Source organism: Lepisosteus oculatus, chromosome 16 (genome assembly GCF_040954835.1).
Source record: "Lepisosteus oculatus isolate fLepOcu1 chromosome 16, fLepOcu1.hap2, whole genome shotgun sequence".
Lineage (NCBI taxonomy): Eukaryota > Metazoa > Chordata > Actinopteri > Semionotiformes > Lepisosteidae > Lepisosteus > Lepisosteus oculatus.
Window position 1 is genome coordinate 7,079,454 of NC_090711.1, and position 26,086 is coordinate 7,105,539.

General features: G+C 38.9%; 2 protein-coding genes across 4 annotated transcripts; both read right to left on the reverse strand.

The window, feature by feature from the left end:
- Positions 1–238: 238 nt before the first annotated feature.
- On the reverse strand, positions 239–15,239 carry LOC102684086 (short transient receptor potential channel 4-associated protein). The gene is made up of 19 exons (XM_006639519.3): positions 15,044–15,239; positions 10,925–11,053; positions 9,890–10,006; positions 9,696–9,753; positions 9,357–9,412; positions 8,941–9,069; positions 8,271–8,472; positions 7,471–7,659; positions 7,091–7,233; positions 6,734–6,862; positions 6,519–6,577; positions 5,997–6,098; positions 5,445–5,528; positions 5,166–5,256; positions 4,854–4,994; positions 4,564–4,675; positions 4,280–4,392; positions 3,628–3,834; positions 239–3,264 (listed from the first exon to the last, which is right to left on the reverse strand). The coding sequence occupies exons 1-19, from the start codon at positions 15,167–15,169 to the stop codon at positions 3,127–3,129; spliced, it is 2,325 nt and encodes a 774-aa protein (XP_006639582.1). The 5' UTR covers positions 15,170–15,239; the 3' UTR covers positions 239–3,126.
- A 1,767-nt stretch (positions 15,240–17,006) lies between these two features.
- edem2 (ER degradation enhancer, mannosidase alpha-like 2) lies at positions 17,007–26,016 on the reverse strand. 3 transcript variants are annotated; one of them, XM_015364846.2, is made up of 11 exons: positions 25,908–26,016; positions 23,500–23,610; positions 23,372–23,411; positions 23,020–23,125; positions 21,802–21,927; positions 21,063–21,274; positions 20,360–20,501; positions 19,897–20,021; positions 19,413–19,557; positions 18,438–18,559; positions 17,007–17,524 (listed from the first exon to the last, which is right to left on the reverse strand). In XM_015364846.2, the coding sequence occupies exons 2-11, from the start codon at positions 23,592–23,594 to the stop codon at positions 17,054–17,056; spliced, it is 1,584 nt and encodes a 527-aa protein (XP_015220332.1). In that variant the 5' UTR covers positions 23,595–23,610; positions 25,908–26,016; the 3' UTR covers positions 17,007–17,053. The 3 variants fall into 3 exon arrangements, with proteins under 3 accessions (XP_015220332.1, XP_015220331.1, XP_006639581.3); XM_015364845.2 differs by lacking the exon at positions 25,908–26,016 and adding an exon at positions 24,756–24,829; XM_006639518.3 differs by lacking the exon at positions 25,908–26,016 and adding an exon at positions 24,499–24,746.
- Between the last annotated feature and the right edge of the window lie 70 nt (positions 26,017–26,086).

A 26,086-nucleotide genomic window follows, 5' to 3' on the forward strand; every position in this document is an offset into this window, starting at 1 on the left:
TAAAACAACCTTATAATGACCACCAGCACCACTGAGCTATGCCACAGGTATGGAATAGGGATCCAAAGCCCTCTCACACTTACCATTCTCATTAGGAAATACAGGGCAATGGCAAGTCTACAATTTATAACAGACATTATAAATGTAGGCAATTACTGAAGCAGGCAATTACTCAATACCATCTCTAACAAACCTTTTTTAGTGTCAAGTGAATCAGAAGCTAACACACCACACTAGATTAAAGTAGTGAGAACAATTTATTTTTAAATTTACAAACAATAAAGTTAAATTATGAAAACCGCAACCATTACAGAAAAGAAGACATGGAGAGGAGCAGTAACTAAAGACTGGAGGATTGTAGCTGTGGAGGCAGGGAGAGTGCTGCACATCAGGGAAGAGGTCTCTTGGGGACACTAGGTTTCGAATGTACTACTGGGAGGCAAGTTGCTGCGTAAGACACTCATGGGGTGTATGTTCCTAGTTTTGTGAGATACTCAACACAAATAATGAAAGTTACTAAATCATCCACAGAAGTCGAAACTATACAAAGAAAAGCAAAAAATTCAAAAAAAAAATCAGAGTCTGCATCTATGGCAGCCACTTTTAACCAAGAAAGAAAAAGGAACGAAGCAAGGTTAGTTATCCAAAATTCAGTCATGTACTCTAAAGTACCTACAGCACAGAGAAGAGACGTGAGGAATACAATCAGAATTCACTGCAAAGAGCATAGCACCAGCACCACACCTGTCTATAGCAGACAGCTGATAACTGCTATTGTTCATATCTAGGATTTTAATTGGTACAGAATATACATTAGACTGATCAATATCTTAATTAATAGACCTGTACAATTACAATTTCTAAAATTTAGTTCCCATACTTAGCAAATGCAACTTCCATTGATGAGCTGGTACGTTTTAAATAAAATTCTACTATTAAAAAGTATATTTCAAATACTAAAACTTAAAATCGTGCTCCTTGTGAAGCCAAAAGATCAGTAAAACTTAAGTTGCTGTGATACACAAGAGCAAAGCAAATAGAAACAAGAAATTTCAATCTTGGCTAAAGGTTATTTTTGCAGCTGTTTGGCTAGAACCCTGCATATCACAAATTGTTTTTTTCCTAGTTCCAAAGACAGACTTAAATCAATCTAGTTACAACTGCTGAACTGGAAAAATATTTCTTTGCAACAGCCGTTACACCAGATGAGATTCTTTTATCCTTCACTTCAAATACTAAACCATTAAGTGTGTACAAACTTAGGGAGAGCTGGTCATCTGCAAAACATGATGAGGAAGTCTGTAGTGTAATCTTCTTATGTAAAAAAAAATCCTGAATTAAGAGTTAATGTCCCAGATGCACACATTTAAAGTACCAGTACGAATTGTACGTATATAACATTGTAAGAGCACCTATTTTGACAACAACCATGTTTCCTCTTGGTGCAAATCATTCAATTTGAATACTGGCAGCACTGTTCCCTGTGCACAATGAGAAAGATGATTCAGTGGTATCTATACAGAAGGCTTGGAAAAACAAAAGCCAATCATGTTTGATTAGGCATTATGTTACAAAAAACAAACCTATCAGTTATGTCTTTGAAAAAGTGCAAATTTCTTTTAAAAAATTAACTTTTGCAAATTAATATTTATCATAATTATGGGTAATTTGGGTAGAGGGCTCAAAATGTAACCCAAAAGAAAATATTTTGAGGAAGCAATTAAAAATACACCCAGGTTACCAGATTCCCAGGAAAGAAAAAAAAATAGCAGCAATGTAGCTACCCTTTATCTTCTCTTTTCTTCATTGCCGAAGGACAATCCAGTTTCCGACTCTGTGCCTTGCAAATGTGAATCAGAATTTCTGGGGAAAACATCAGGCAATTTACCAAGCATGGGGAGAAGCAGATTAAAGTGTCCATATAGAAAGGTTCTCACTTGTAAAGTCAGAATAGTTTAGCATGGCTGAAAAAGTTTATTGTAACCCTATGGATGAAAATGGTTATACAAACGTATGGTGCTGGGTTGAAAAATGAGGTAGCTCAAACCATGTTTTTCCAGAGGGTTACTCAGGCCAACCAGAGAATTCAAGAACTAAAGTTTTGTCTGATATTAGTAGCGACCTTAAGAGAAGATAACTGCTAATGGATTTCCAGGCAGTTTTAAACATCCTAACAAAAGCAGCTTAGCTGGTTCCTGGAGGAACATACTCCAGTCACCTATATCCATCAAATTTTGCAAGACCAAGAGATAGGATGTAAAACTGGGATAAACACCTTCGAATAGTGAAGCAGTTACTATACTAGAGAAGGTGGAGGGCTTTTTCCACTCTCATTCAGAAGGGGGATAAAACATTACAATGAGAAATGCCTGCATAGATATAACCTATTCACAATTTTACAGATGTGTTCTAAGCATTAATAAAAAAATTAAGATCAACAGTGGATTACACTTTGCCAACCTGTCTAAAACTGTAACTGTCACACTAATGTCATCTGATGATTAACAGCTAATAATACCACTAAAGCAAAAACAAAAGAAAATATTTGGGTGTCCCATTCCCTCTGGCACCAACTTTCAGCAACTGATTTGAAATACAGGTTCGTCTTCATGCTGTATAGGATAGAGCTGACTGTGTTAGACTTCACATCCACAAGCATCCATCTCCAGATGGATAGAAGAGAAATCTGCAAATTTCCTCAAGGTTATGCTTGAATGCAGATGATGCCATTTTGTATGTATGGTAATAACAGATATCCATGTCTTAACATTGGCATACCTATATGGAAAGTATTTCTTTTTTATAGATTTGCTGTATTTATATATAGTTTTTATATATTGTTAATATATATAAAAAGATCTATTTAATTCAGTCAAAAACAAACCACCATCGTAACTACCATCATTTCATGTCCCTGAATAATAAATTGTTCTGGGTTAACTTTTGTTTGGGGAAAAAGAAAAAGTCCATAACTGCTGTGGGTTAAAACACACCTGCAATGATCAATTAACATTCCATATTTCCAGCATCAAACACAAACACTGTACAATGATGGATCCCTGAATAATCACGGGCTGGGATATGCACTCTGAATTATAGTCTATTGTTGTCAGAAGTCCCCCAGGATTAATCCTCAATGAAATCTCTGTCAATGTCCATGTATGCCTCATCAATGTAGCTTGCTATGGCACACAGCGAAGTCCGGTCAGGGCTGAGAAGTACCGACACTGTCTCTTTCCAATAGCTGAAAGAAATGCAGGAACTCTGGAAAGCAAGAAGGGGGAGCATTGAAGAAAAAACTATGGTGTGGTAAAGAGTACATTCAGCAAGCTGATTTATATAAAAATGACAAGAAATCACGTGCAAAATAACTTTGATCATCTGAGGTTTTTGCAAAGAAATACTCTAAAAGCATTTGGTAATACAATGCAGGGGCTCTGAACACTAAGGTGGCAGGCTCAATCAAATGCATGCATGGCACAAACTGTAGGATTTACCAGACATGTTAATTTTACTCATGGACCTAAACAAATTCAAAATGCTTAAAATCTATAGGTTTTGCCTTTAATATTACGCATTCTAAAAAAAAAAAATCCTGTGAAAGACAGACACTTGGGTGAAACTTACATTTTCCAAACAGGTGCTGTCCTTGTCTTTGTTGAGGTAATGTTGCTGCCAAAAACGAAGGAGGTTGTGGAAGTTGTTGAGGAGACAACCAGGATATTTCTCTGCGTATTCCTTTTCCCTCAGAGCATTCAGGTAAAATGGGAGCTTTCCCTTCCTCCGGGCCAGCATCAGGATCACAAGACTGGTGTTTAAACAGCTGACATTCTCCTACAAACAAGAAATCACATCTCTGGGATGAACAGGTCACTTGAGTTTACCTATCCTTTAAGATGGAACATTGTTCAGTTTATACATACACATGAAGTGACCAGAAAACTGTCTGCACTATACTGAAATTTACCTACTACACTCAAATTGGTAATTATACAGAACAATTATTGCAGAATGATAATGCTATTAAAAACCATTTATCTGAGGACTAACACCACTACTTCCACAACATGTATGAATATAGTTTCAGTCTGTTACACAAAAGCCTTTGATCACAGAAATTCATGCTCTTGATAAAGTACTCTTCCTGTCCCACGAAAAACACTTACATGCATACACAAAGCAAAAAGACTGAGCTTCCACATTTTCTGACATCAAAAGGGGGCTAAGAAAATTTGAAAAGCATGAGAATAAAAAAAAGGTTTTAATATCAAAATCTTGCCTGTGTGAGTGTCTGCACATTGATGATATTAATTAGCCGGAAAAGAAAAGACAGTCTGTTCTCCACTCGAGACATGTACGACAACAGGCAACACTCTGAAAGGACTTCAACAACTGAAAAAAAAAGTAAACCACTATAAATAAGAGCATTATCGCCAATGTACATATAATAGACTGCATATGATAAAGATGCTAAATATACTTGCTTTGCATTTTAAAAGTTCCTTTTTCCGAAAGCACCCAAAGCAGCTACTTAAACTGACCACTTAAATAATCCCAGTTTACCTTTGACATCTTCTGTTTGGCTCTCAAATCTGTCTAGAGATAAAACAATGCACCGAACGAGCATGTTGGAGTCCACTAAAGAACTGTTGATCTGATTCAAGAAGATCTGAAACTGAAAAGATAGAAAACAAAGCATAAAATGACACCATATTACAAATGAATTGTTCAAAACTGTAACAATATGTTCTGAAATTCTGAATACTTTTGGGATGGTTGTGATCTAGTTAAAGCAAAAAGTTAAAATCATGATCAAAATCAGTTTCTTAGTGCTTGGAAAAAAAAGTGCTTACCTTCTCTTCTGTATTAACATATTTGTTAAACCTCTTGAAGGCATCAATGTTGAACTTCATGAGCTCTCCCAGAAGGTCAAAATAACTCTGTAATACATCCCTTGACTTGCACCCGCTGTCAATAATGCAGAACAGAATGTGCTGTTCAAAGGAAGAAAAAAAAAGGTGAGAGCTGGCCAACATTTACCACACAGCATGCCAAGGACTGTCAGTGAAAAACTTCTCACAAAAAGGCATGACACCACAATGTACAAAATGAGAAAATGAAGGGAAAAATATGCCAATGTAATGCAACAATATCTACAGCATTACCTCCAACAATCCTCTTTTCAGCAGAAACATTTGATCAGCATAGGATGTTGCCCCTCTCAGAAAGCTCTCTACTGCTCTTGCCTGCCAGAACCTGCAGAGATAGAGTCGAAATTAATACCAACCACTGAGAAGGACAAATCCCCCCAGATGGACGAACACATGTCCATCCCTCAAATCTGTCTGCATATTGCATGTGGGCAAAAATGAATAGGCAAAGTAGATGCGTGGGCCCAAATTAAACACAAAAATTACGAAGGCAAGGCAAGAAAAGAGCCTTACCTAAACGAGGAGTCTGCAGGTTCTCTCTTCATAACTGTTAATAACCTTGTTAGGAGGCCTTTCTTACCATCACATACCAAACTCCTGTTTGGACAGGGAATAAAGATCAGTATTTCAAAATACCTTTCGGAAGGTTTTATGCAAAAAGTCATTTCAAGAAGTTAACACAAATTCAATCTGCTTTCTTGGCAGTTTCCTTTTTAACATGAATGCAACCTGACTACCCCTTTGCCATTTCTTAATTCTAATTTTCCCTCAAAGACACAACCCTCAATCTTAAGCAGACTGAAAAAGTTGTGTAATTTCAAACGAAAGCTCAAAAATCACCAAAATATTTTCTTCGGCCTAGCAAAACAAAAAGATACTAGTAAAATAAGTTGGGTATTCCGTGGGATTCCTGCTACCAGGACTAAAATACTTGTCACTTTAGTGATATTGCACAGTAAAAGAGCCTAAAAACAATACATCAATTTAGGATGATACAGGGCATGCTCCCTTCTAATATTTACAGCTCTACTTCACAAGTCAAAGTATATTTCCTGTTCATCCTACCTGTCGGTGTTTACCAATGCCTCTACCTCTGGGATGTTGGCTTTCAAGGAGATGGCACTGAGCTCATTCAGTTCCTGACTGTTCAAAAGCAGGTACTTGTTTCTAAATGGCGAAAGGAAAGCAAACGTTTATTTAGATGAATGTTAAAAAAGTCAAAAGCTAGTTAGTTAAAAATCTATCTTTAACATGTAAGAACACCAGAAAATTAAATTACCTCAGTAACAAGGTCATAAAACGAATACAAAGAGGAAACTTCTGGCTCCTTCTCACATATAGTGCATATTTTTGTTTACAGAGGGTTTAAGTACACTATATGATCCAGGAAAGAGGATACCCTTAAGAACTGCAGGAGCACTAGATGTATGAAGTTTTCACTGAATTACAGATAGAACTCTTTGATATTAATGTTTTTGTAAAAACTAAACTGTACAATATAACATCAGATCATTTAATGAGAACATACTAAAAACACAGACATGGCTATGCTGTGAAGTGGATCAATGTGCATCAAGAGGGACTCACTCATGATGGTCACTAAAGCTTTGAAGTAGTCGCAGGAACTGGATTTTGAAGGAAATTTCCTATAAACACAAAAAAGAAGAGAATCTATTTGCATAAATCTAAATAATTTAAATCATCCAAAGTGATGTGGGTTCAGCTTAACATGTATTTAAAATAAACAAATTTCCAAGCAGATAAAATTTGTTTTTAGGATCATCATAACTCTGTGTACTTACAGGACTACAATCACAGTTCTGGTTTTGTCCATGAAGAACATGGTTTGAAGTGTGTTTCCTCCAGATGAGTTTATCAAATAGATTGTTAAGGCCTGGAATCAACCTAAACTCTGCCAGCATTTTGTGCACCTGTTGAAATAAAATTTGTTTAATAAGAAACTCTGCTCTTCAGACATATAGGACAGATTAAGTATTGATTATTTATCTCTATCACAACCCTGTGATGGTTGGCACCATTATATTTACATGGCAGAATAGCTTAAGCAAAAGTAATAACTGTTATAGGTTGCAGACACATCAGTAGAATTCACAGTTATTAAGAATGATATAAATTGGTATTTGCCAATAGCCCCTCACCTGATTTCTCTGTCGCCCCATAAGCAGGACACACAACACATACAACACTTCCACTTTGTACATGATCTCATGGACAATTTTCATAGACTGGGGTAACCGGTGCCTCAGTGGGCTGGTGGCCAATGTGCTCTCATCTGAGGATTCTGCAAGGGCAAGCATTCTCATTATCACATCTCTATATTTTCTCAATGCAGGCAGAAGCTTTACACCGTGCAAATCTATTTCCAGAAGCACACAACATTGGCATGAAAATGTAGTTCTGAAAAAGGCGTGATCACTTAGATGACATATATGAATTGTTTTTCTGATTTTAAGCTTCAGACTTAATTCTGATCTTAAGCGGAACATTTGCTTGTAGTACATAATGAGCTCAGTGTCACCTGTGCTGCTGTGCTCAGCCTCCTCGCTGGCCATCTGCATGAGAGCATCCAGCACGAGGGCATTGTCTAGCCAAGTGTACCAGTCTTCCAGCTCCTGGAGGAAGTTCGATGTCCCTGTGGCCTCCGACACTTTCCGTGTAGCCAGCTTACACAGTCTCTCAATAAACCCAGGGATGTTCAGAAGAGTGACTGGAAAAGCACAGCAAGGCACTTAGAAATCATTCAGAACCACAATACCGAAAAAAATCTACGTCTTTCAATAAAGTTTAAACTAATAAAGTACAACTCAAAATAAAACAATATTTGAACAAACACACAGAATCAGAATCTACTGAAATAAATGTATTACGTTTGTCCAATTTATTTCTGACAGGCACGAGAAGCAAATTCTTCTCTTACCCGGTACATGAGCAGAACACTTTTCTATTTATTTTCAAGTAACATCTCTTTAAACTGTAATTACTATAATAAACTGTACTCTTTATCAGCACACGGTGACCTAATTTAAGAGATAATTATGCAACACCATCTGCATTTTAGATACTTTTTATATAGCAATGTTTCAAGCATTGGAATTTAGTGCTTATTACCACATACAACAGCAAAGATATGCAGACATAAATGTGTTCTTTTCAGCTTATGTTGGACATGACAAAATTGAGGCTAAATTAGGACACTGGAATTATCAAATGCATGTCAAAGGTTGGGATAATGAGTGTTCAGGGTCACCTGTCAGACAGAAATAACTTTCATACATTTGGCAGAAATGTTGAATTCTGAAGGAGACTGTCTTACCCTACCTTGGTTAATCTCTGCCCGAGAGGGGTTCGAGTTCTTCTTCTGCTGAGCATTCTTGGCTAGGAGGGTGTGTTTGTCGTCATTCCCAATGTCGGGCTCGGAGATAGTAACAGAAAGAATTCTGCAGAAGTTGGCAAGTTGCTGCTGGTCAAAGCTCTGGACCAGGCTGGGCAGGTTGGGAATATCCTCCAGCTGGATTATCTCCTTTAATATGGAAGAAAATATTCAGGTGTTGTGATAAAACCAGTGTTTTGGTGTTTTTGGACAGTAGTTTAGGAATTATGAGTAATAAGACAAAACTGACATCCTGCAAAGAATACGCATGCACAGCAGTTCTCTACAACTTTTAATATTGAGGACTGTAATCTCTCTGCAAGTCAGCAGAATTTTGATTTAACATGCCATTTTCTAGGTAAATGTTATATCGGAACACCAGAAGGCACAATAAAGACTATCCTACCTTTCCAAAGACAGAAACAGTCACGTTTTAAAAAGAAAAGCTTTTCAAAAAAGCACTGAAGAATTTATTCAAAAGATAACACTTTTTAAGATAAATCATAGTACAGAGTTCCTGAAGACCTGATTTACGGATAACCACAGATCTCACTTTATAGTTCATTCACGTATTGCACTTAATTTAAATATTCTATGAGTTCATGTTGATTTACTCACCTTTTTAACTCCTAGAATGTCTTCTATTAGTGTGGCAGTTTGCAGAAATGTTTTCTTATTCGTCATCAACGAAAACAGGAACAGGACAAAGTCACTCCTGGCAGCCAGGGTTTTGGTGACTCCCTCCGTCTACAAGAAAAGGCACACTTGATTTCTAACTAATATTAACTATATGCATGTAATTTTCATGCTTTTATTAGCACAGATCTAGAACCACAAGCTTTCTGTAAAGCCCTAATCTCCATTTATGAAAACAGTAAAAGCGTTACAACCGACATGCTGCAGTTTCTGTGGCTACTATATAGTACTTCATATTCTGCATCTTTCAGAAATTATTCCAAAATTTCACAAACCATTGCGATACCGAGGTAAAATCCAAACAGCCCACCAATAGTATTTTCAGAAGGACTACTTACACATATGCAACAGTTGTACAAAACACTCAGACAATCCTTAACAAAGTCATCACTCACTGCAAATACAAAAAAAAAAAGGTTAATGCAAAAAAAAATGCAGACATTAAGAAAGCTAATGCAAGAAAAAGTTTAACTATCGTTAAGGAACTGACTGTTTTGTTATGCGCAAACATTTGCACCCTAAACTGTAAACAATATACTAAAAGAACCAGTTTAAAAATGTTTTGGCACTATGTAATACACTTAAAACTCAATTTAAAAATAAAAATTATATTGCAAATATAAAGAGCTAATGCGTGATGAATAGATAATACACAAAATTCGCTTTCTGTCACTTACTTTTTGGTTTCTTCTTCTGCGTTGTAAGCGTGGGCCTCATTAGGATTTCCACTAACAACTGAGGACAGAAGAATTTGTGCATAACATTACATTTAAAAAACTAATGTTTCAGAACTTGTCAAGTGCTGTAAAAGCACAGGCTAAAAATTGGCACAACTAAGCATCCCACTGAAACTAAAAATGTCAATACTTACGTGAACTCCACCGAACAGATCAAAGGTATACGTGTTAGGAAAGGTTGATTCTTGAGCAGTCTTCCTGTCCTCCGTTACAAATGTCATAGCTTCCATTGAAAGCAAGGAGGACATTTCCTGCAAAATAAAATGTACAACTTATACAGCAACTGAAAAAACAGTGTTTATGAAAAGCATAACTACAAGTTATACTGGTGCAAATCACAAAAGACGTGGAGATCACTGCCAAAGAGACATACAGGGGTCATCACAAAGCAAAGGAAGGCATTTTATTCCAGAAATTCCAGATGGAATCTGTAAAAAGATTGGGACAATATTAAACATAAGAACGCATTAAAAAAAAAGAGGACATTCAGCTCATCTTGACCATTTGGCTGATCGCAGCTAAATTATCTGAGGACCTCATCCAGCCACTTCTTGGAAGAAGCCAAGGTTCTGGCTTTGGCAACAGAGCTGAGTAGTTTGTTCCAGACTCCCACAGCCCAAAGACACCCATTGGCTAAAAAAGCACTATACAAATGCAAGAAATAGTTATGATTATATATGCAGATAATAATTTCAGTTAATAGACGACATATCATTTCAGAAAATGTCAAATATTAGTCACACATTCACCAAAAGCAGATATCCAGCTGAAATTGATAGCCATCAAGAAGCAGAATTCACTTAATTGATCTATTGAGTGCTTTTTAGGAACAGGTGATTTAGAGCACTTATATAAGTTACTGGATCAGGGCTCTCCAGGTACAAGGCTTGAGATTCTTGACCTAAACCACAGGTGCCAGAACCCAAGATTTTAAAGCCCTTTATAACTAAAATATATATATGAAGGTGTTGTATGAGCACAATTGCTACCAAGTTCATATTTGTGCTAAAGGAGTCTACAATGCTGTCCCAACCCTAGCTGTCAATTTACATTAAAGATAGTTTGACTTCAGCCTGAATGGCTATAATAAACCTTAGTGACTCAAGTGTTCTTTACTTTATTTGACACCCTCCCTTAACTAAAAGAGAAGGTGTGTGGAGATGCTGTACCTTCAGTACACCATGGGTCTGCAACAGGTCGCTGTTGGGATGACTGCTTTCATACAATTTCTGCAGCAGAACTGGGATACCATGCCACTTGGATTTCTTATCCCTTTCTTGTAACAATGCCTCAGGGAGCTGAAAAAAAGAGAGGACATTTTCATTAGCCTTTATTCTTTGTTCTTCGCTTTCTTTCGTTAAACACTTCTGCTGACATCAAACCCAACTATGACGATCCATCACACAGAACACAAAGCTGTAGCAGGAGAGACCTTCAATATTTTAGGTGTTTCGGACATCATTCTACCCATAGAACCGAAACTAGCAGCTAAAATGTCTCTGCTTTTCTACAAAATATCAAGTAGGACTTCCTCAGACAGACTAGTCAGTGTTCTGACAGTGGATGGGTTGCTCTGTGGACCTTGGCATCAGATGTGGGTGAAAACTGGAACTGGTGTGTGGAAAGAAACACTGCATTACTGAGCTGCCATAGGTGACATTTGGAAAAGTGTGAGCTTGCAGATGCTATTTAGATTTTGTCCAGACTTTGTGATTTTCCAGTCACAGTAGAGAACATACAGCTTTTTTAGAAGGCAATCAACGTTTCCTCCAAAAAGCCCTTCAAAAAAAAAACCAAAAGCAAAAAAAAAAAAGATACAAGAGGACAATAGTCAAACTTTCCACTGGCTAGGCAATAGCAAGTGTAGCACCATGCCTTTATTCAGCTGTTACCAACATTAAATCTTGTTGTAATATTGTATCAGAATGATCAACATACAGAACAAACAGAAGAAGTACAACCTAATATACACAAACAGATCGATGCCAAAGACCAATTATTCCATTGGTAGCAGCATACAAAAGTACAACTGTTTTATGTGACTAATATTCTATACTTCTGGCTACAGTCAACTGCCAAATCTTTGATTCATCAAGATAAAAGACCTTTTACAAGCATCAACCCTTTTGTGGTTTTAGATGTTTTCCATGCTCAAGACAGTAACAATAATAAAACACCAGAAAACAGGTAGAATGTTCATCTATCTATTCATCCATTTTCTAAGTGCTTTATTCAACACAGGGTCACAAGGCAGCCAGAGCCTAACCTAGCCAGCAATGGGCACGAGTCAGGGTACACCCTAGACAGGGCTGGATGCCAGTGAATCACAGGATACACATAAACAGACAAACGCACCAACTCAGAACCAGAAGCCAATTAACCTACCAGTATTTGGACTGTGGAAGGAAACCTGAGCACCTAGAGGAAATGCATGCACACAAAGGGAGAATATACAAATGCCACACAGATAGCACCCCAGGAGTTAAATCCAGGATCCCAGCGCTCCAAAGCTAATCACTGCACTATCAGTTTCCACCTCAGTACCTGCCTGAACTTTTATCGCCCTACTGCCCACCTCACAACCTTTGCTCTTCTAATTTTGGTCTCCTAACTGTCCACCAAGCCCATCTACACTCTATGGGTGACAGGGCCTTCTCCTGTCATGCCCCCAAGATCCGGAAGTCTCTCCCCAAGGATATTCAGAGAGTCACATTCTCTAAACTCCTTCAAATCCAGACTCAAAACCTTCTTCTTTAGAAGAGCCTTTACTTAACTGACTCCATTCTTTATCCCTCTGCTCCTACTATACTTAGTACCACCATCCATGGTCTCCTCTGTGTATTGTAATTGTGTTTTATCTTGTGTATTCTTTTTATTCATTGTTATTCTGTAAAGCGCTTTGAGAAGCCACCTTTAAAGGTGATATATAAAATAAAGTTTTTTATTATTTAATTACAGAAACTACATTGTGTTATTAAAATGATAAAATCACACTCATACCTAAGTCACCATTGTAATACTGTACATTGCTTATACACTTAAATGTATATAAACACAATATATAAACTGTAACAACAAGCTGTAAACAGCATCTCCTTAGCTTGTAACAACACTACTTGGTTCCTGGTTTTCCACCCTGTAATAAAAATTATACTGCTTCTCAATCCTGATTAAAACCACTTATCATTCTGGCTTGCTGGACCTTTTGATAATCTATTTAAGAGTTGCACAAGGTACGTCAGAGCTGTATTCAAACTTCTGAAAACATGACAGCTGAGGCTCTGATGTTGATCTATGCAAAGAATTAGCTGGCTGACAAACAAAAAAAAAACAAACAGATCTAGCCAAAATATAATCATATATTGAACCGAGTGAATGCTATACAGTATGTTTTGAGGACCCAGTGCTGTACTATACATAACATGACCAGCAAAGCTACAGGAAGTAGGCTGCTGAATGTATTGTTTTGCTTTCATTTCTCTTCTGATATGGAATTGTCCTAAAGTGCAAATTTGCAGCCCCCACCAAGAGCAAATACAGTGAAGATTCAGCATTTGTTGATTTATTCCTTTGCAACAACTGAAATTTCACGATGTCAGCTCACTTCATTTGCAGTCCCGTTCAACACTGTAAAGTTATATTCTGTAGTGGATGCATCCTGCCATAATGCTCAACACTGCATATAAGAGGTGACCAGGAAATTCAGAGCAGACTTGTGAATGTGAAATGCATCTTCACCAATGTCTGGGTTGAGGTCTTCTTCCAAGGACAGAATTACAGCATAGCAGAGCCGAATTACTATGATTTTAACACGTTCACAAAGGAGTACTTTGTATTATTCTAACGTCTTCCAAACAACGGCAAAAATAATTTTGTATAAAACATCACATACCATGCGTGAGCCAAACACCACCATCCCCAACATTTACTTTTCTTGTACTAAACATGCATTTAAGAAGATGGGTATTTCATGGTTATATAAAGCTCTTCTCGGAAAACAGCAAGACCACAGCCAGCATCCCAGGTGTGTGATCGTATGGGTTTGCTCCACTGATACCAAGACCTGCTGAAAACCAAAAAGCTAAGGAGTGCCTTTAAGATTCAGATTTTTGTTGCTGAAGGTTTCCAAAATTGTAAGTGCTCTGGATGCTGCGTTTCTTAAATGCTTCATAAAAGCCACGTCGATTGTTTCGGCCTCAAAGCATGGAGAAAAAGACTATCCTCCTCTTCAATCACATGTATTTAAGTTTTAAAAACAAAACATGGGATTAGAAACAGAAATAATTCACTCGCGTTCCTTCTATACCGATTACAAAACAACCACCTCGCCCTAGTACAAGCTGAATGTAACGTTTCCTGGAACACAACGTTTTAGATAAAAGCAAAGCAACATTTAAAAATTTACATTGCAAAACTGTTAGACCAGGTGATAGAACAGCCTTACTTTCAAGCAATGTTAAAAAACGAGGTAAGACATTGCATTTTTACAACTGAGACACTAAGGGGAACGTCAACACTTTTCAATGTACAGTACACTTTTAAAACTAAAGATTTCAAAAAACTAAAGATTTTTGCAACCGAAAAGGCTATGAAGATTTCCGTCCTGCTTCTCGGTATTCGATGTTACAATTTAAGATGTGACTTTTGCACATTTGTTGGGAACCAACCTATCAACAAAGATTTATACAAAACTTCTGTTTTACACAGATCGAATCGCTTTAAAACATTTAAATTGCTTTAATCGTTGCAACGCAGGGAAGCGATAATTATTTGCATGGATCAGCGGCACTGGTATTCCTTCAGGGAATTTTAAGACCATAGACGAGCAGAAAAGACTGTAATTTAATATGATTCACAGATCATACCCGTTATTGTTCATTTCTTCCAGCCGACCCGTCTTTGTAACTGTCTCAACCGCCTAAACTGCACATTTTCCATTTCTCACGTATTGTCTGAATCGTTAAACGTCGCTTTATCGATATGGTAAATTACTCGTCAACAAAGACTATAAAACTATACACAATTTTACATCACACACTATTGTTTAGAGCCATGCAATATACATTTTTTTCATTGCGGAAGAGTGGGCAACTGCTCACAATACGATTTTCTGCCAGTAAAAACGGGGTAACAATATCCCGATAATAAAGCCATCTGAATATCCCCCACCGCCGGGATGGTTTCCTTTATCCCGGTTCAGATGTTAACTTTGGTCCCAGGCTCACCGTGGCCTAAGCGTCTTTCTTCCCGGAACGGTCAGCAAGCGGGAAAGCCCCAGAGTGTTTTACCTGTGTTCCTCGGCTCATCCCCCGTCCTGTAATCTGGGCCTGTCTGATTCTAGTAAGAATATTCCCATTCCGGCTCTTTCGGGTACCCCATGTCCGAGGGGACTCGGACCCCAACGACGTCGCCATTACTTCTTCTTCCTCCTCTTCCTGAATCGTTCTAAACAGGAAGGTGCGGGTCGTCCCTTCGATAAATCGAGCCCGGCGCGCACAGCGCCACCTACCTGGAAGGCCTGGGCAGTAGTACAAAAACTGTAGGTGGTAAAAATCTGCATAGATGCCTTGCATTCCCTCAAACCTCCAAAATTTGGAATTAGTCCAGCACATATATTCCTCCACCCCACCATATTACTGGCTAGTGTTAAGGGCTGCGTTTTGTCAAGAACATGATGACCTGGTGCAGGCAAATGCCAAACCTGTACTCGTGAAGTGCAAGTCTAAATTAGGTCCGAGTTAAAACAGTGCTGTTCCCAAGACAGAAAACAGCCAAAGCCATCAGAAATAATGTAGGAATTCTGTTTTAACACATTGTAAAGGCAACTGTTAGAGAATTATACCTACCAGGCCGGGAGTTATTTGGTCAAACAGATCTTGAAGCAGGCCTAAAAAGTGTCTCTGTAGCAGGCTATGTGCAACTCTCAAATGGCAAAGTGCACAATAATAATAGCATGCTAAATTAATAAATAGATTAAAGTCACATTAGAAGACAATCACTTATCAAGATCAATAACATGATGTCTGTCCATCATTAAAAGAGACATCAAGAGATTAATTATTACAAGATTGGTTTGCTTTAAGCCATGCTTTCACTTCTGTTTGATTGATTATAGATGATTGTTTTATGCTAGATGTTCTAACTGAAAATGCTTATTAACCAATTTCAGTGGCTTTATCACCTATAACAGAGGCTCTTGTGTTTCTAATATTGTCAAAGCAGAGTGATATAAAGCATTTCAAAGGAGGGAGGACAAGATCATTTATGATTCTAAAAAACAGCCAGGCATTTGCCAAGTACAAGAAATTATCAAATGATAGATTATATTTTTTAATTATGTGGCAATGGTGATGATGAGTCTGAAACAGGTTTGAGTGCAATGAAAGTTTCCATCAGTGGAGCAGTTCCCCGGACAATGAAAGTTTGAATTTGGTGAATAAAATGGAAGTCAGATAGCCTCTGTGGAACTATGCATTATGCAGGACACCATTTCATCACATATTAACAGTATCTACTAATACCATAAAAGCAACTAATAGCAGTTGGTTTAAGTGGCTGTATTTTGCCCAACACTGATGGCATGTTGTGAGCAGGAAAATTGTTGCAGCATCTTGTAAGGAAGAAATCAGTACACTTTGGTTGGCTGTTAATGAAATCAGCTAAGTTTAAATTCAATTGGTGCAGTAGTACTCAGGACAGAGGGAGTCAGGGTTACGAGAACTACATTGAGTGCATGTGGCCAAGTGGTTATACATGTAGGAATTACAGTGTCAATTATATTCTAGCTGACATTACTTAACACTAACCTTAAAATTTCTGAAAATTGTCACACCAAAATCCTATCTACCTCGAGACATCTAAGAAATGTCCTTCTTGAAGCCTTTATGTTTTTGATTTCATAAATGGCAATTAAATATCTCAAGAGTGATATTAGCAGATAATTCAAAAATATATCTGAGTGTACTATAGAAACTAAATTTAAAAAAATATTCAATTTGTGTTTAATTTTAAAAGGCTAGAATATACTGTATTTCCTGTGTATTTAAATTCTTTATGCACAATGGCGATCCAATAGGTTTAAAATAGATGAGAACATTAGGTATTCATTTAGGTGCATCGAGTTACAAATGGACATTTACAACATTCTCCTCTGGGGACCCCTCCCGTAAACAACCCAGGTTAACAGATTTATTAATTTATTAAAGAAAACTGGTGAAACATCACCAAGAATAAAACTGGGACACTCCGGCATTCGAAATAAATAAAACCATTTATTCTCAGCAATGAAAACAGCCCTGTCACGTGGTGTCGGTGAACACCTGGCCCAGTATGGAGAGCTTGGAGGTGAAGGGCTGCATGGGGCAGGTGAGGATCGGGGCTTTCCTCCTCTCCCCGTGCTTGAGCGCGATGCTCTCGGAAAAGGCCTGTCCCTTCGGCTCGCCGCCCTCCGGCTCTCCGCGGGCGGCGCCGGCCGGGCCGGGCGGCTGGGTCAGGCCCAGGAGGAGCTCCTGCAGCTCCTGCTGCTCCGCCAGAGCCCGGCTGCAGCAGTGCAGGGCCGCAGGGTCCAGCGGGTGAGCCTCGGTATTGAAGACATACCCGCCGGCCCCCAGGACGCACTCTCCCCAGGGCCCACTCACGATGTCAAACTCGGAGCCGGTGTTGTGCAGGAAGTTGTCGGGATCAAAGAGCAGATAGAGGTACTTGACTGTCTCAGCCAGGAAGAAGGACTCCATCCGATTATCCAGCTTGTGATCTCTGACATCTTTTACCTAGGAACAATATATAATGTATACATAACTGGTATCACCTAAGATGTACGGAATTACTATTTGGCAGCTTTAAAACTAGATGATAAAAGACCCAAACATGATCTGTCTTAAATTGAAACATCTTAGTCTATCCAGAAGTACCAAGGTTAAAACAGATTTGTCCAGAATCAAAGATTCAGATGCACCGTTAATTAATTAAAAAATATTAAAATGAAAATTAAAAATATTAACTACCCGAGTAAGATAGACAATTAACTCAAGATACAATCCATATTCCAATGACCTAAGTGAGGGCACAGCCCTGTTGGGACTACATTCCCCAGAACCCTCTGGGAAAATGAACCACTGCTCTCAGTTGCCTTATCAGATGCTCAAAAAAGCAGGAAGCAGACACTCTCTGAGTCAGTCACTGAGATGTCTGTCGTCTGAAAAGCAGAAGGCAGGACCTCTCTGTGCACCATTCACAGGAGGGAGAAGGAGTGACTCAAAAAGCTTCTGCTTCCTGCTTCTTAAAGTCAACTGACCAACCGTCTTCAAGCATCAGGTCAGGAGACTGAGAGCAGCAGCTCACTTCCACAGAGGTTTCTGGGGAATGTTGTCCCGACAGAGCTGTGATCTCATAAATAAATAATAAATACTACTCCTACAATGGCACAGCAATTCCGTTTTAAAGATCCATTTCTACTGCTTGTGAAAAGTATTCATATTCACATTTCAAGCATCACAATATGCACAATTTACTTCTAACATAGAAAACAAACTGAAGAAAAACAGTGTTTTTGATAAGGAGCTTGGTTGCAAATGCACCCTGTATTTATTGCGCTTTCCTCATTTTTAAAAGAAGCAGTAGTTCAGAAATATTTCACACAGAGGTTTCTAAATCAAGGCAGTAATCTTTACAATCTGCACTTACAGTGGCAAAGCCACAGCTGACCCGGCTGATCTTCTCAATGGACTCCACCGCGTCCCGGCCCAGCTCGAGCAGGGTGGGGTCCCCTGTGGCCCGGTACAGGTACATGGCACTCTCTATCAGTTCTGGGACACGTGGGGCACATGTTAGGAACCGAAACCGAGCCGAACCCGAAAACACGCACACCGGTTTTTATCAGAAGTCAAATGGCATACTGAAAACCTTAGAAAATGCTTGCCGGCTGCCTTTCAACCTTCTGCTTTTGTCCTCTTTTAAGGAGTACTTGCCTTTAAAATTTCAGCACAGCGCTTCTACAAGTGCACAAAGAAGGGTCTACTACTACTACTATCCTTAATAATATCCTTTCTCCTTATATAGTGCTTTTCTGAACACTCTACTCAAAGCATTTTACAGGTAATGGGGACTCCCCTCCACCACCACCATTGTGTAACACCCACCTGGATAATGCAAAGGCAGCCAAAGTGCGCCAGTACGCTCCCCACACACCCGCTATCAGTGGGGAGGAGAGCAGAGGCCATCTAGGCCATTAGGAGGCCATGACTGGTAAAGGCCAAGGCGGAAATTTTGCCAGGACGCTGGGGTTACACCACTATTCTTTTCGAGAAACACCCTTGAATTTTTAATGACCATGGGAAGTTAGGTGCTCGGTTTTATATCTCTTCTGAGGGACAGCACCACAGTGTCCTAATCACTATACTGGGACATTAGGACCCAGAACAAACCACAGGGTGAGCACTTCCTATTGGTCTCACTAACACCTCTTAGCAACTAAGCTTTCCCAGGAGGTCTCCCATCCAGGTACTGGACAGGCTCACACCTGGGTAGCTGCTGGCATATATATAAGTGCTACTCATATACTGTAAGTGTAGGGTGGAACCCACACACCTTCAAAATTCTATAAAGTGCACATTAAACCTGGATAGGTTCTATAGGAAATGTACAAGCACAGTTGTCTACCTGGTCGGAGGGGGTATCCCTCTCTCTTATCCACAGTGTACCCCTGTGGGATGCTGTAGAATTCAGGCAGCCCTCCGAACTGTCTCCACACTGTGTAATAATTGTGAAACGTTTTCATGGCATTATCTATATCGCCGATCAGACTCTGAAACAGAAACACAGGCCAATCAGTAAATACACAGATAGTCTAACCTTACCAGCAGAACTACAGTATATCCATCACAGGTTCAATCTGTTAGACGCAGAGCATGTTATTTAAGACGGATTGTAATGCAGGGTTTGTGTATTTGCACTTCATGACAGAGGATGGCGCCAACCTCTAACTTTTGAAATTGTATGTACATACATAAACTGTTAATACTTGTACAGTGCAGCGCAATGCAAATTCTGCCAACACCTTGCCTTGAGTGTAAGACTAAGGTCCTATCTTGACAGAAGGCAAGAAGAATGCTGAAGTATTTAAAAAGTTGCCCAAGTATTTCACCTGCAGCCCTGGCCAGAATGCTTCCAGTGACTGAAAGATTGGCATGGACACAGTGCCTCTGTGCATCTGAACCCATAAGTACCAGTCGTCAAACTTGGTGTAGTTTCTGATCGCCTTGTCATACTCTGTAAAGACACAATAAGAAAATAATAACTCTGTAGCTAACATTATAAGGACAATGAAGAATGAGAAATGAAATGCTTCCATATAATCACATTAATCTCATCATGTTCAATAAATTTGTGTGTGGACAGCAGATGGAGCTATTATATCCCTTACAATTTGCAAAATAGCTGTCACAATTAAATTGGTACACTGAATATCTCTTGAAATAAAAAATGAAGCAGTCATACCTAAAGATGGTGTATGTAAATGTAGCAGCTAAAGGGAGAGGGCTTGAAAGCATCTCACTTGTTAACTTCACAGATGTCAAGCAATCTGGAAACAGGGTGTGACTTCTCACCTGAGAACATAGACATCAGCTCCTCATCTTGCAGCATGATAGCTCCCTTCACCAAGTACTCAAAGTATGAATCCACGCCAGCTCCTATTCCAGCGTCTTGCGCCACCCACTTCGAGGTGACCACATTAATGTGGTTCCCCACCTGAGAAGCACAGACACGCAACACACACATCACTGCACCTCTTGCGAAATGTCCAGAAAGGAGTATCCAAAGGGCCTTTGTTCTCACTGGTTCTGAAAGTTTCACAAAACATTAAAAATAGCATAATTGCCTATAAACGTTGTTTACTTGGGTGCAACAAGAGAAAAATAAAAGAGATCACAGTTCCCACTGGAATTCTATGTGATGAAATGGCTGACTTCTACCGTCTACTGACTAAATGATAACTGCATGTCATGCAAATATTTTTAAATCTGAAAACAAAGATTATCAGCCGTGTAAGGTCTCCGGAGATAGGTTTATAAAAGGAAGATATTTTTGTAATCATGTACTACTGGTACTGGACATAAGCCCAGTCCCTAACAAGATGGAGCTCTGGATGGCCATCTTGCTAGTGGCTAGGGTTATATGCAATACCTGGAGGATGCGATTAGAAAAAATAACTTCTGACTATAGCCCTGCTCGTGGAGACATTACTCCAGGCCGCTTCTTTTCAGTTCTGTCAGCAGGTATAACGCTACCAGGCTTCAGGTCTCTCCTCACCAGTCCAATGTCAGAGCGTGTTTTCCAGAGTGCTCTCAAGGCCTTGCGAGCCACTTCCTCAAAAACAGGGTCGCCAGTGAGCCGGCTGAGGGCAGCGAACTCCAAGATGAAGGTGCCGGCGCCAGCAGTGCAAGTCACAGGGGTCTCGGTGGGGTTGACGCCCAGGAGCAGGTTCACTGTGCCATAGGGCAGGCCAGTCGGTGTCTGGAAGGCTTAGTGGAGACGGAATATCAAAAAAGAAATCTCTGCGGCATATCATTACACTGTATGAAATCAGTGTTTATGGCCAACTGCACAGAAAAAAGTGTTTGTTGACAGCATGGAAAGAAGCCACCAATCTGACTGTGTATAGTGTACATTACTATAGCACACTATTATTGTGAATAATTATCTCCTGTATTATTACTGTCTGCTAAGCATTTATAGAGCCAAAAGATATTTGATGGTTTTATTGCTACTGCATGCGGTGATGTGTGCAATGGCTTACATAAGAAACATTTGCACAATCAGAATTTTGAATTTTCATTCATTCTCCCTTTCAGATTTCATTCTCCCTCTTGCCCAAGTCTCATACACCTCATTAATCTTATTATTATTAAGTCACTGAAGGGTTCATTATGAAATGGGACAGCTCTGTTCTTACATTCTTGATTTAGGAAAAAGAAGGCCGCTACTTTTGCATGAAGGTAAAATCTAATGAACGTGTTGATTCAACATCAGTAGAGGAAGCCCTGCTCACCTGGCAGGAGCTTGCGAGCAGCCTCTTCGGCCATCCTGAGAAGAGGTCCAGAGCAAGGCCAGCCTGGCTCCACCTCCACCCCTGCCCTCTTTGACAGCAAGTGGGCTGAAAGGAGGCCTCCCACCACTGAGGGGAAAAAAAACAATAAGGCCAACTGATTCTGCTTTCTGATGTAATGCACAATGCAAACATCCCATACAGTATATCTCATAAAAAAAGAGGAAATTGGTCTGTCAACATCTGTCAAGACAACATCTGTCAGGCAATAGCAATAACCCACAGTGTGCTTGTTACTGTAGGTCTTTCATGGAGAATCCCAAGACCATAAATGTGGGTGGAGATTATACCTACCAGAAACTTGCCTTAATTAGGGCAGTGGAGGAAGCAACAGAAAAGTAGTTATACAAAAAGCATTTGTATTGAATCACCCATAGGCTGCGTCTGTTTTTTCTAATTTATATTTTCATGAAATTGAATCCACACTGTTTTCACATAAATTATATTTTAACTTACTGAACAGTACCCCATCAACGCAGTGAAGCCTGTACATTGTGTTGTTGCATGCATCAGTGGGTATATCAAAAGTGCCTGAGTAATTTTCTTATGGATTTTTGTCAAAGTTATGGGCTGTGTTAAAATTAAGGAATAAAAAACATTTGCCATAACGTGTAATTATCAATGTTCGTCCTGATTTCATTAAAATACTTTACAAAATGAACCTGAGAAAAATGTTTTTTTCTAAGTGAAAAGGGGTTATTTGATATACATAGTTTGCTACAAGAATAAGCTGACGGTTGCTGATTCAATGATTCATTTCTGGTTTATGTGATATTGATTATGAAGTGAATATTCAAACTGTGTATTGCTCGAGCCACACTCCGTCTTTAGCTCTTTCCCTAAGGGTGACGAGGGAGGGGCTAAGAAACTAAAAATTGGTTTTGTCAGGAAGTTCAGTCCTTTTGGTGGTGAGGGCACCAGTGATTGGGGTTCAATTCCCCATTGGATCTGTCTACCCTGAGCATTAAAACACTAAATCTCAATTAACACAATCATCCATTTTCTTCTCAGTGTATCAAGCACTCTGCAACATAACCGATAAACATGCGACAGATCCTGTATATTTCACACAGATACTTGTGTTTCAGGGATCTTGCTATGAAAACACTGCCTGTAAGCGGAACATTTTGTATTACCTTCCATGTGTTCTCAACAACTCACCCCTGATATTGGTTTCAAACACAGATGCATTCACATCAATGTCAAAGTCCACTGTATCCTGAAGCAGAGCAGCCACCCGCTGGAACTCTGTATTGTTTCCAAGGATCTAAAGAAAAAGACAGAACATCTGAATGCAGCATACTAGGCTTAGGCCTAATTATACTGTGTAATTATACTGTGTAATTGTATAATTTGCTGGTAATAAACACCTGCCGTGTTCCTGTGCTCTGACTTTGGGATGTGGCATTCCTCCTTTAGAGGAGGAGGCGGGGGCATTATAAACACTCTTTTTATGTAACAATCTTTTACACTGCCAATAAAAATTGCTGCCAAGAGGAGGAAGTTAACTCACCAAAAGAGTGTCAAGTGCATCAATCAACGTCAGAGAAAAACTATAGGAAATGGAAAAACGTGTCACTTAGTTCAATTCTACACAGCAGCTATAAATCTGAACGGGGAAGAGGTGGGGACATAGGGTACCTGCCCCACGTGTCCTGCCCATCACAGGTCAGAGGTCGCAGCTCATCGTAAGGAAAGGCGTTGTCAAGGTAGCTGTTGTAGGCATGATAAAACATGGACTTTATTCTTTCCCTATAAAAATAGAGAGAGCATAATTTTGAAATACAAACGTGAACAAGACTCCTAGGTAAAAGGATAAGAATAGTCAACAAAAGATGAAAATCTCAAAGGTCTTTTAACATTTAACAAAAATAGTGTACTGCTACACAGCACCATAAGGCTGCTTTTGCATAAATTCAATATATTACAAACTATCATTTCACTTTCATAACAGGCCTACATTGATTTTCTCCAAAGTTAAAACACTGATATTTGGCCATGGGGGACCACAATAAATCCTAACCTTAAGGAATAATATTGGTTAGTCAGCTAAGGAAAACTATGACTGATGAGTCAGTTGCCATACAATCCTAAAAATATAAAGACTATTTAGTTCATTCGCATTCTGGCCATATACTCCATAGGACTTGAAACCACTTTTATCTCTGTGCTTATTGTAGAGAATTTACAAACTTCAGTTGAAACGAATGGTCTTAGTTTAAGAGCTTTTGTGGGGGGTAATGATGTTTATCCCGGCTGCTCTCACACTACTATAATAATAAAAATAATTCCTCGCATTTATGAAATAAGGATGATAAAACATTTTAACAAATAGCAGGGAACAAATGGACCTTTGGCCATTTAAAGTCTGGTACAACGCTTTTTCGTGACTTTCAAGATTTACAATATTAGAATACCTTTAATTTCTAAAGTTCTGAGAAAAGTTTTTTTTCGAAGTGAGGGCGTCTGAGCGATATACAATACTTGATACAACAGGCATTGCTTTCTGAATGATTACTTCCTGTTTATGTGATCATAATACTAATTGCGAATTTATTTAAGCTACGTACTGCTACGTATTTAGCCAGACTCCGGCTGTAGCGAGGTTCCCCCTGAAGAAACAGTCTGTTCCAAACGAACCTGTAATGTGCCATGTCTTGTTCTGTAATGTCTTTTCCTCTGGCATGGTTTATTATTGGCAAAACATTAATGACACAAAAAATTACTGTGCAGAGGTACTTCAGCATGGAGAACCGGGAAATGGAGAAAGGACGACTCAAGTCGCTGTCTAGATGCAACATTAATTTCTTAAGAAAAATTACATTAAGGAAAAAAAAGTATCCCCACTTCTTCTCGCAAAGCTGTTTAGAAAACGTATGAGGAAGCGATTCAACTACCAGATCAGCCTTGAATCCAGCGCTGACGTCATTATTGAGCGACGGAGGGCTCTTTTTTTTAAAGGGGCAGCCCTTAATTCATTATATTCCAAAATGCCAGATATCTTCTGATTTTCGATTTACGTTATCATTCTCAATAAAATACGATTTATTCTCATCAGTTTCTCACACACATTATGTTCCGTCAGTTCTCCGATTTTTTTTGTTGCCATAAGACATTAATGTGTATTGTTTTTTAAACAAATATTTGTCAAGGAGGAAAACATGAGGAGACCCCTGTCGGTCAGAATAGATATTGCAGGAAGTGCACCTGGCCGAGTCCAAAACTACCTTTTATTTGGCTTCTGTCCTAAGAATTTAATGAAGATAAAAAGTTGAAAGCATTGTCATTTTGCGTATCGAATAAAATATCATACTGTACTTAAAATTCACATTAATCTCAGGATCACAAATACAAAGTGCTTGACTGTACAGTAAACATTATTACAAGTACAAGTACAACTTATATATACAGGTAGGTAGCTGTGTCAGCATTCGTAAGTAGTAAAAATCATTATTTTGACCTTGCTGTCCCGATACGTTTGAAGGTCAGCGTGTGTAATAGTATACAAGCACACATGCCTATAGACTACAGGCATTATATTCAGACGCTAGAAAATGGCCCACAAAATATTTCCACCATATTATCAAAACAAGGGGTATGTATGACATAGTTTGTTACTGGGAATCCTACAATGATTGAAAAGCTGTAGCTGAGGGAAGAAGGGTATGTGGTTTTAATCGCGTTCTCCAGCTTTTCTATCTTACAAGGTAGTCCAACAGAATGCAGTCTAATACAATACAGGACCATGACATCAGCTGACACTTCTCATTCAAGGTTACGGGCTAATGAACCACTCGACTTTCAATTTAACCCCAATGTCCACATATATGAACACACACACTGTACTGTTAATTGAACAGTCTAGATATATATATATTGCTTTTATGATGTTGTTAGATATATTTTGTTTTTATAACTAGCGAAACGTTTCAGCTGTTTGTGGACGTGTCCGTATTAATCTCTATATAGCACAATACAGTACATATGCTCCAAACCGGTTCGCAGAACACGCGTTGCTGCTGCCTGCTGTCTTCAAATAGCTGTTGTACCTTGCACTTTCCTCATGGTGTCACGATCTAATACGCCATGCTGTGGTTTTTATTTCACACTTTTAAAATAGAACATCATAGCTTTATAGTTTTACAAAACATAGCTGAGCTGCAAAGGAGCATATCTCGTTTTCTTTTTTTTATGCCCAACCTCCTGGGGGCGTAAAATATTCTCCTTT

What these genes read in the sequence shown, in the direction of transcription:
- LOC102684086 (XM_006639519.3), bottom strand. Translation starts at nt 15,169, where the DNA reads ATGGCGACGTCGTTGGGGTCCGAGTCCCCTCGGACATGGGGTACCCGA. An exon ending in GCATTGGTAAACACCGACAG is followed by an intron (nt 5,529 to 5,996) that starts GTAGGATGAACA and finishes CTGTCCAAACAG; the next exon opens with GAGTTTGGTATGTGATGGTA. An exon ending in ATGTGCAGACACTCACACAG is followed by an intron (nt 3,835 to 4,279) that starts GCAAGATTTTGA and finishes TCTTGTTTGTAG; the next exon opens with GAGAATGTCAGCTGTTTAAA.
- edem2 (XM_006639518.3), bottom strand. Translation starts at nt 24,659, where the DNA reads ATGTTGCATCTAGACAGCGACTTGAGTCGTCCTTTCTCCATTTCCCGG. An exon ending in CACGCTCTGACATTGGACTG is followed by an intron (nt 20,502 to 21,062) that starts GTGAGGAGAGAC and finishes TGTGCTTCTCAG; the next exon opens with GTGGGGAACCACATTAATGT. An exon ending in TCAGCTGTGGCTTTGCCACT is followed by an intron (nt 17,525 to 18,437) that starts GTAAGTGCAGAT and finishes TATTGTTCCTAG; the next exon opens with GTAAAAGATGTCAGAGATCA.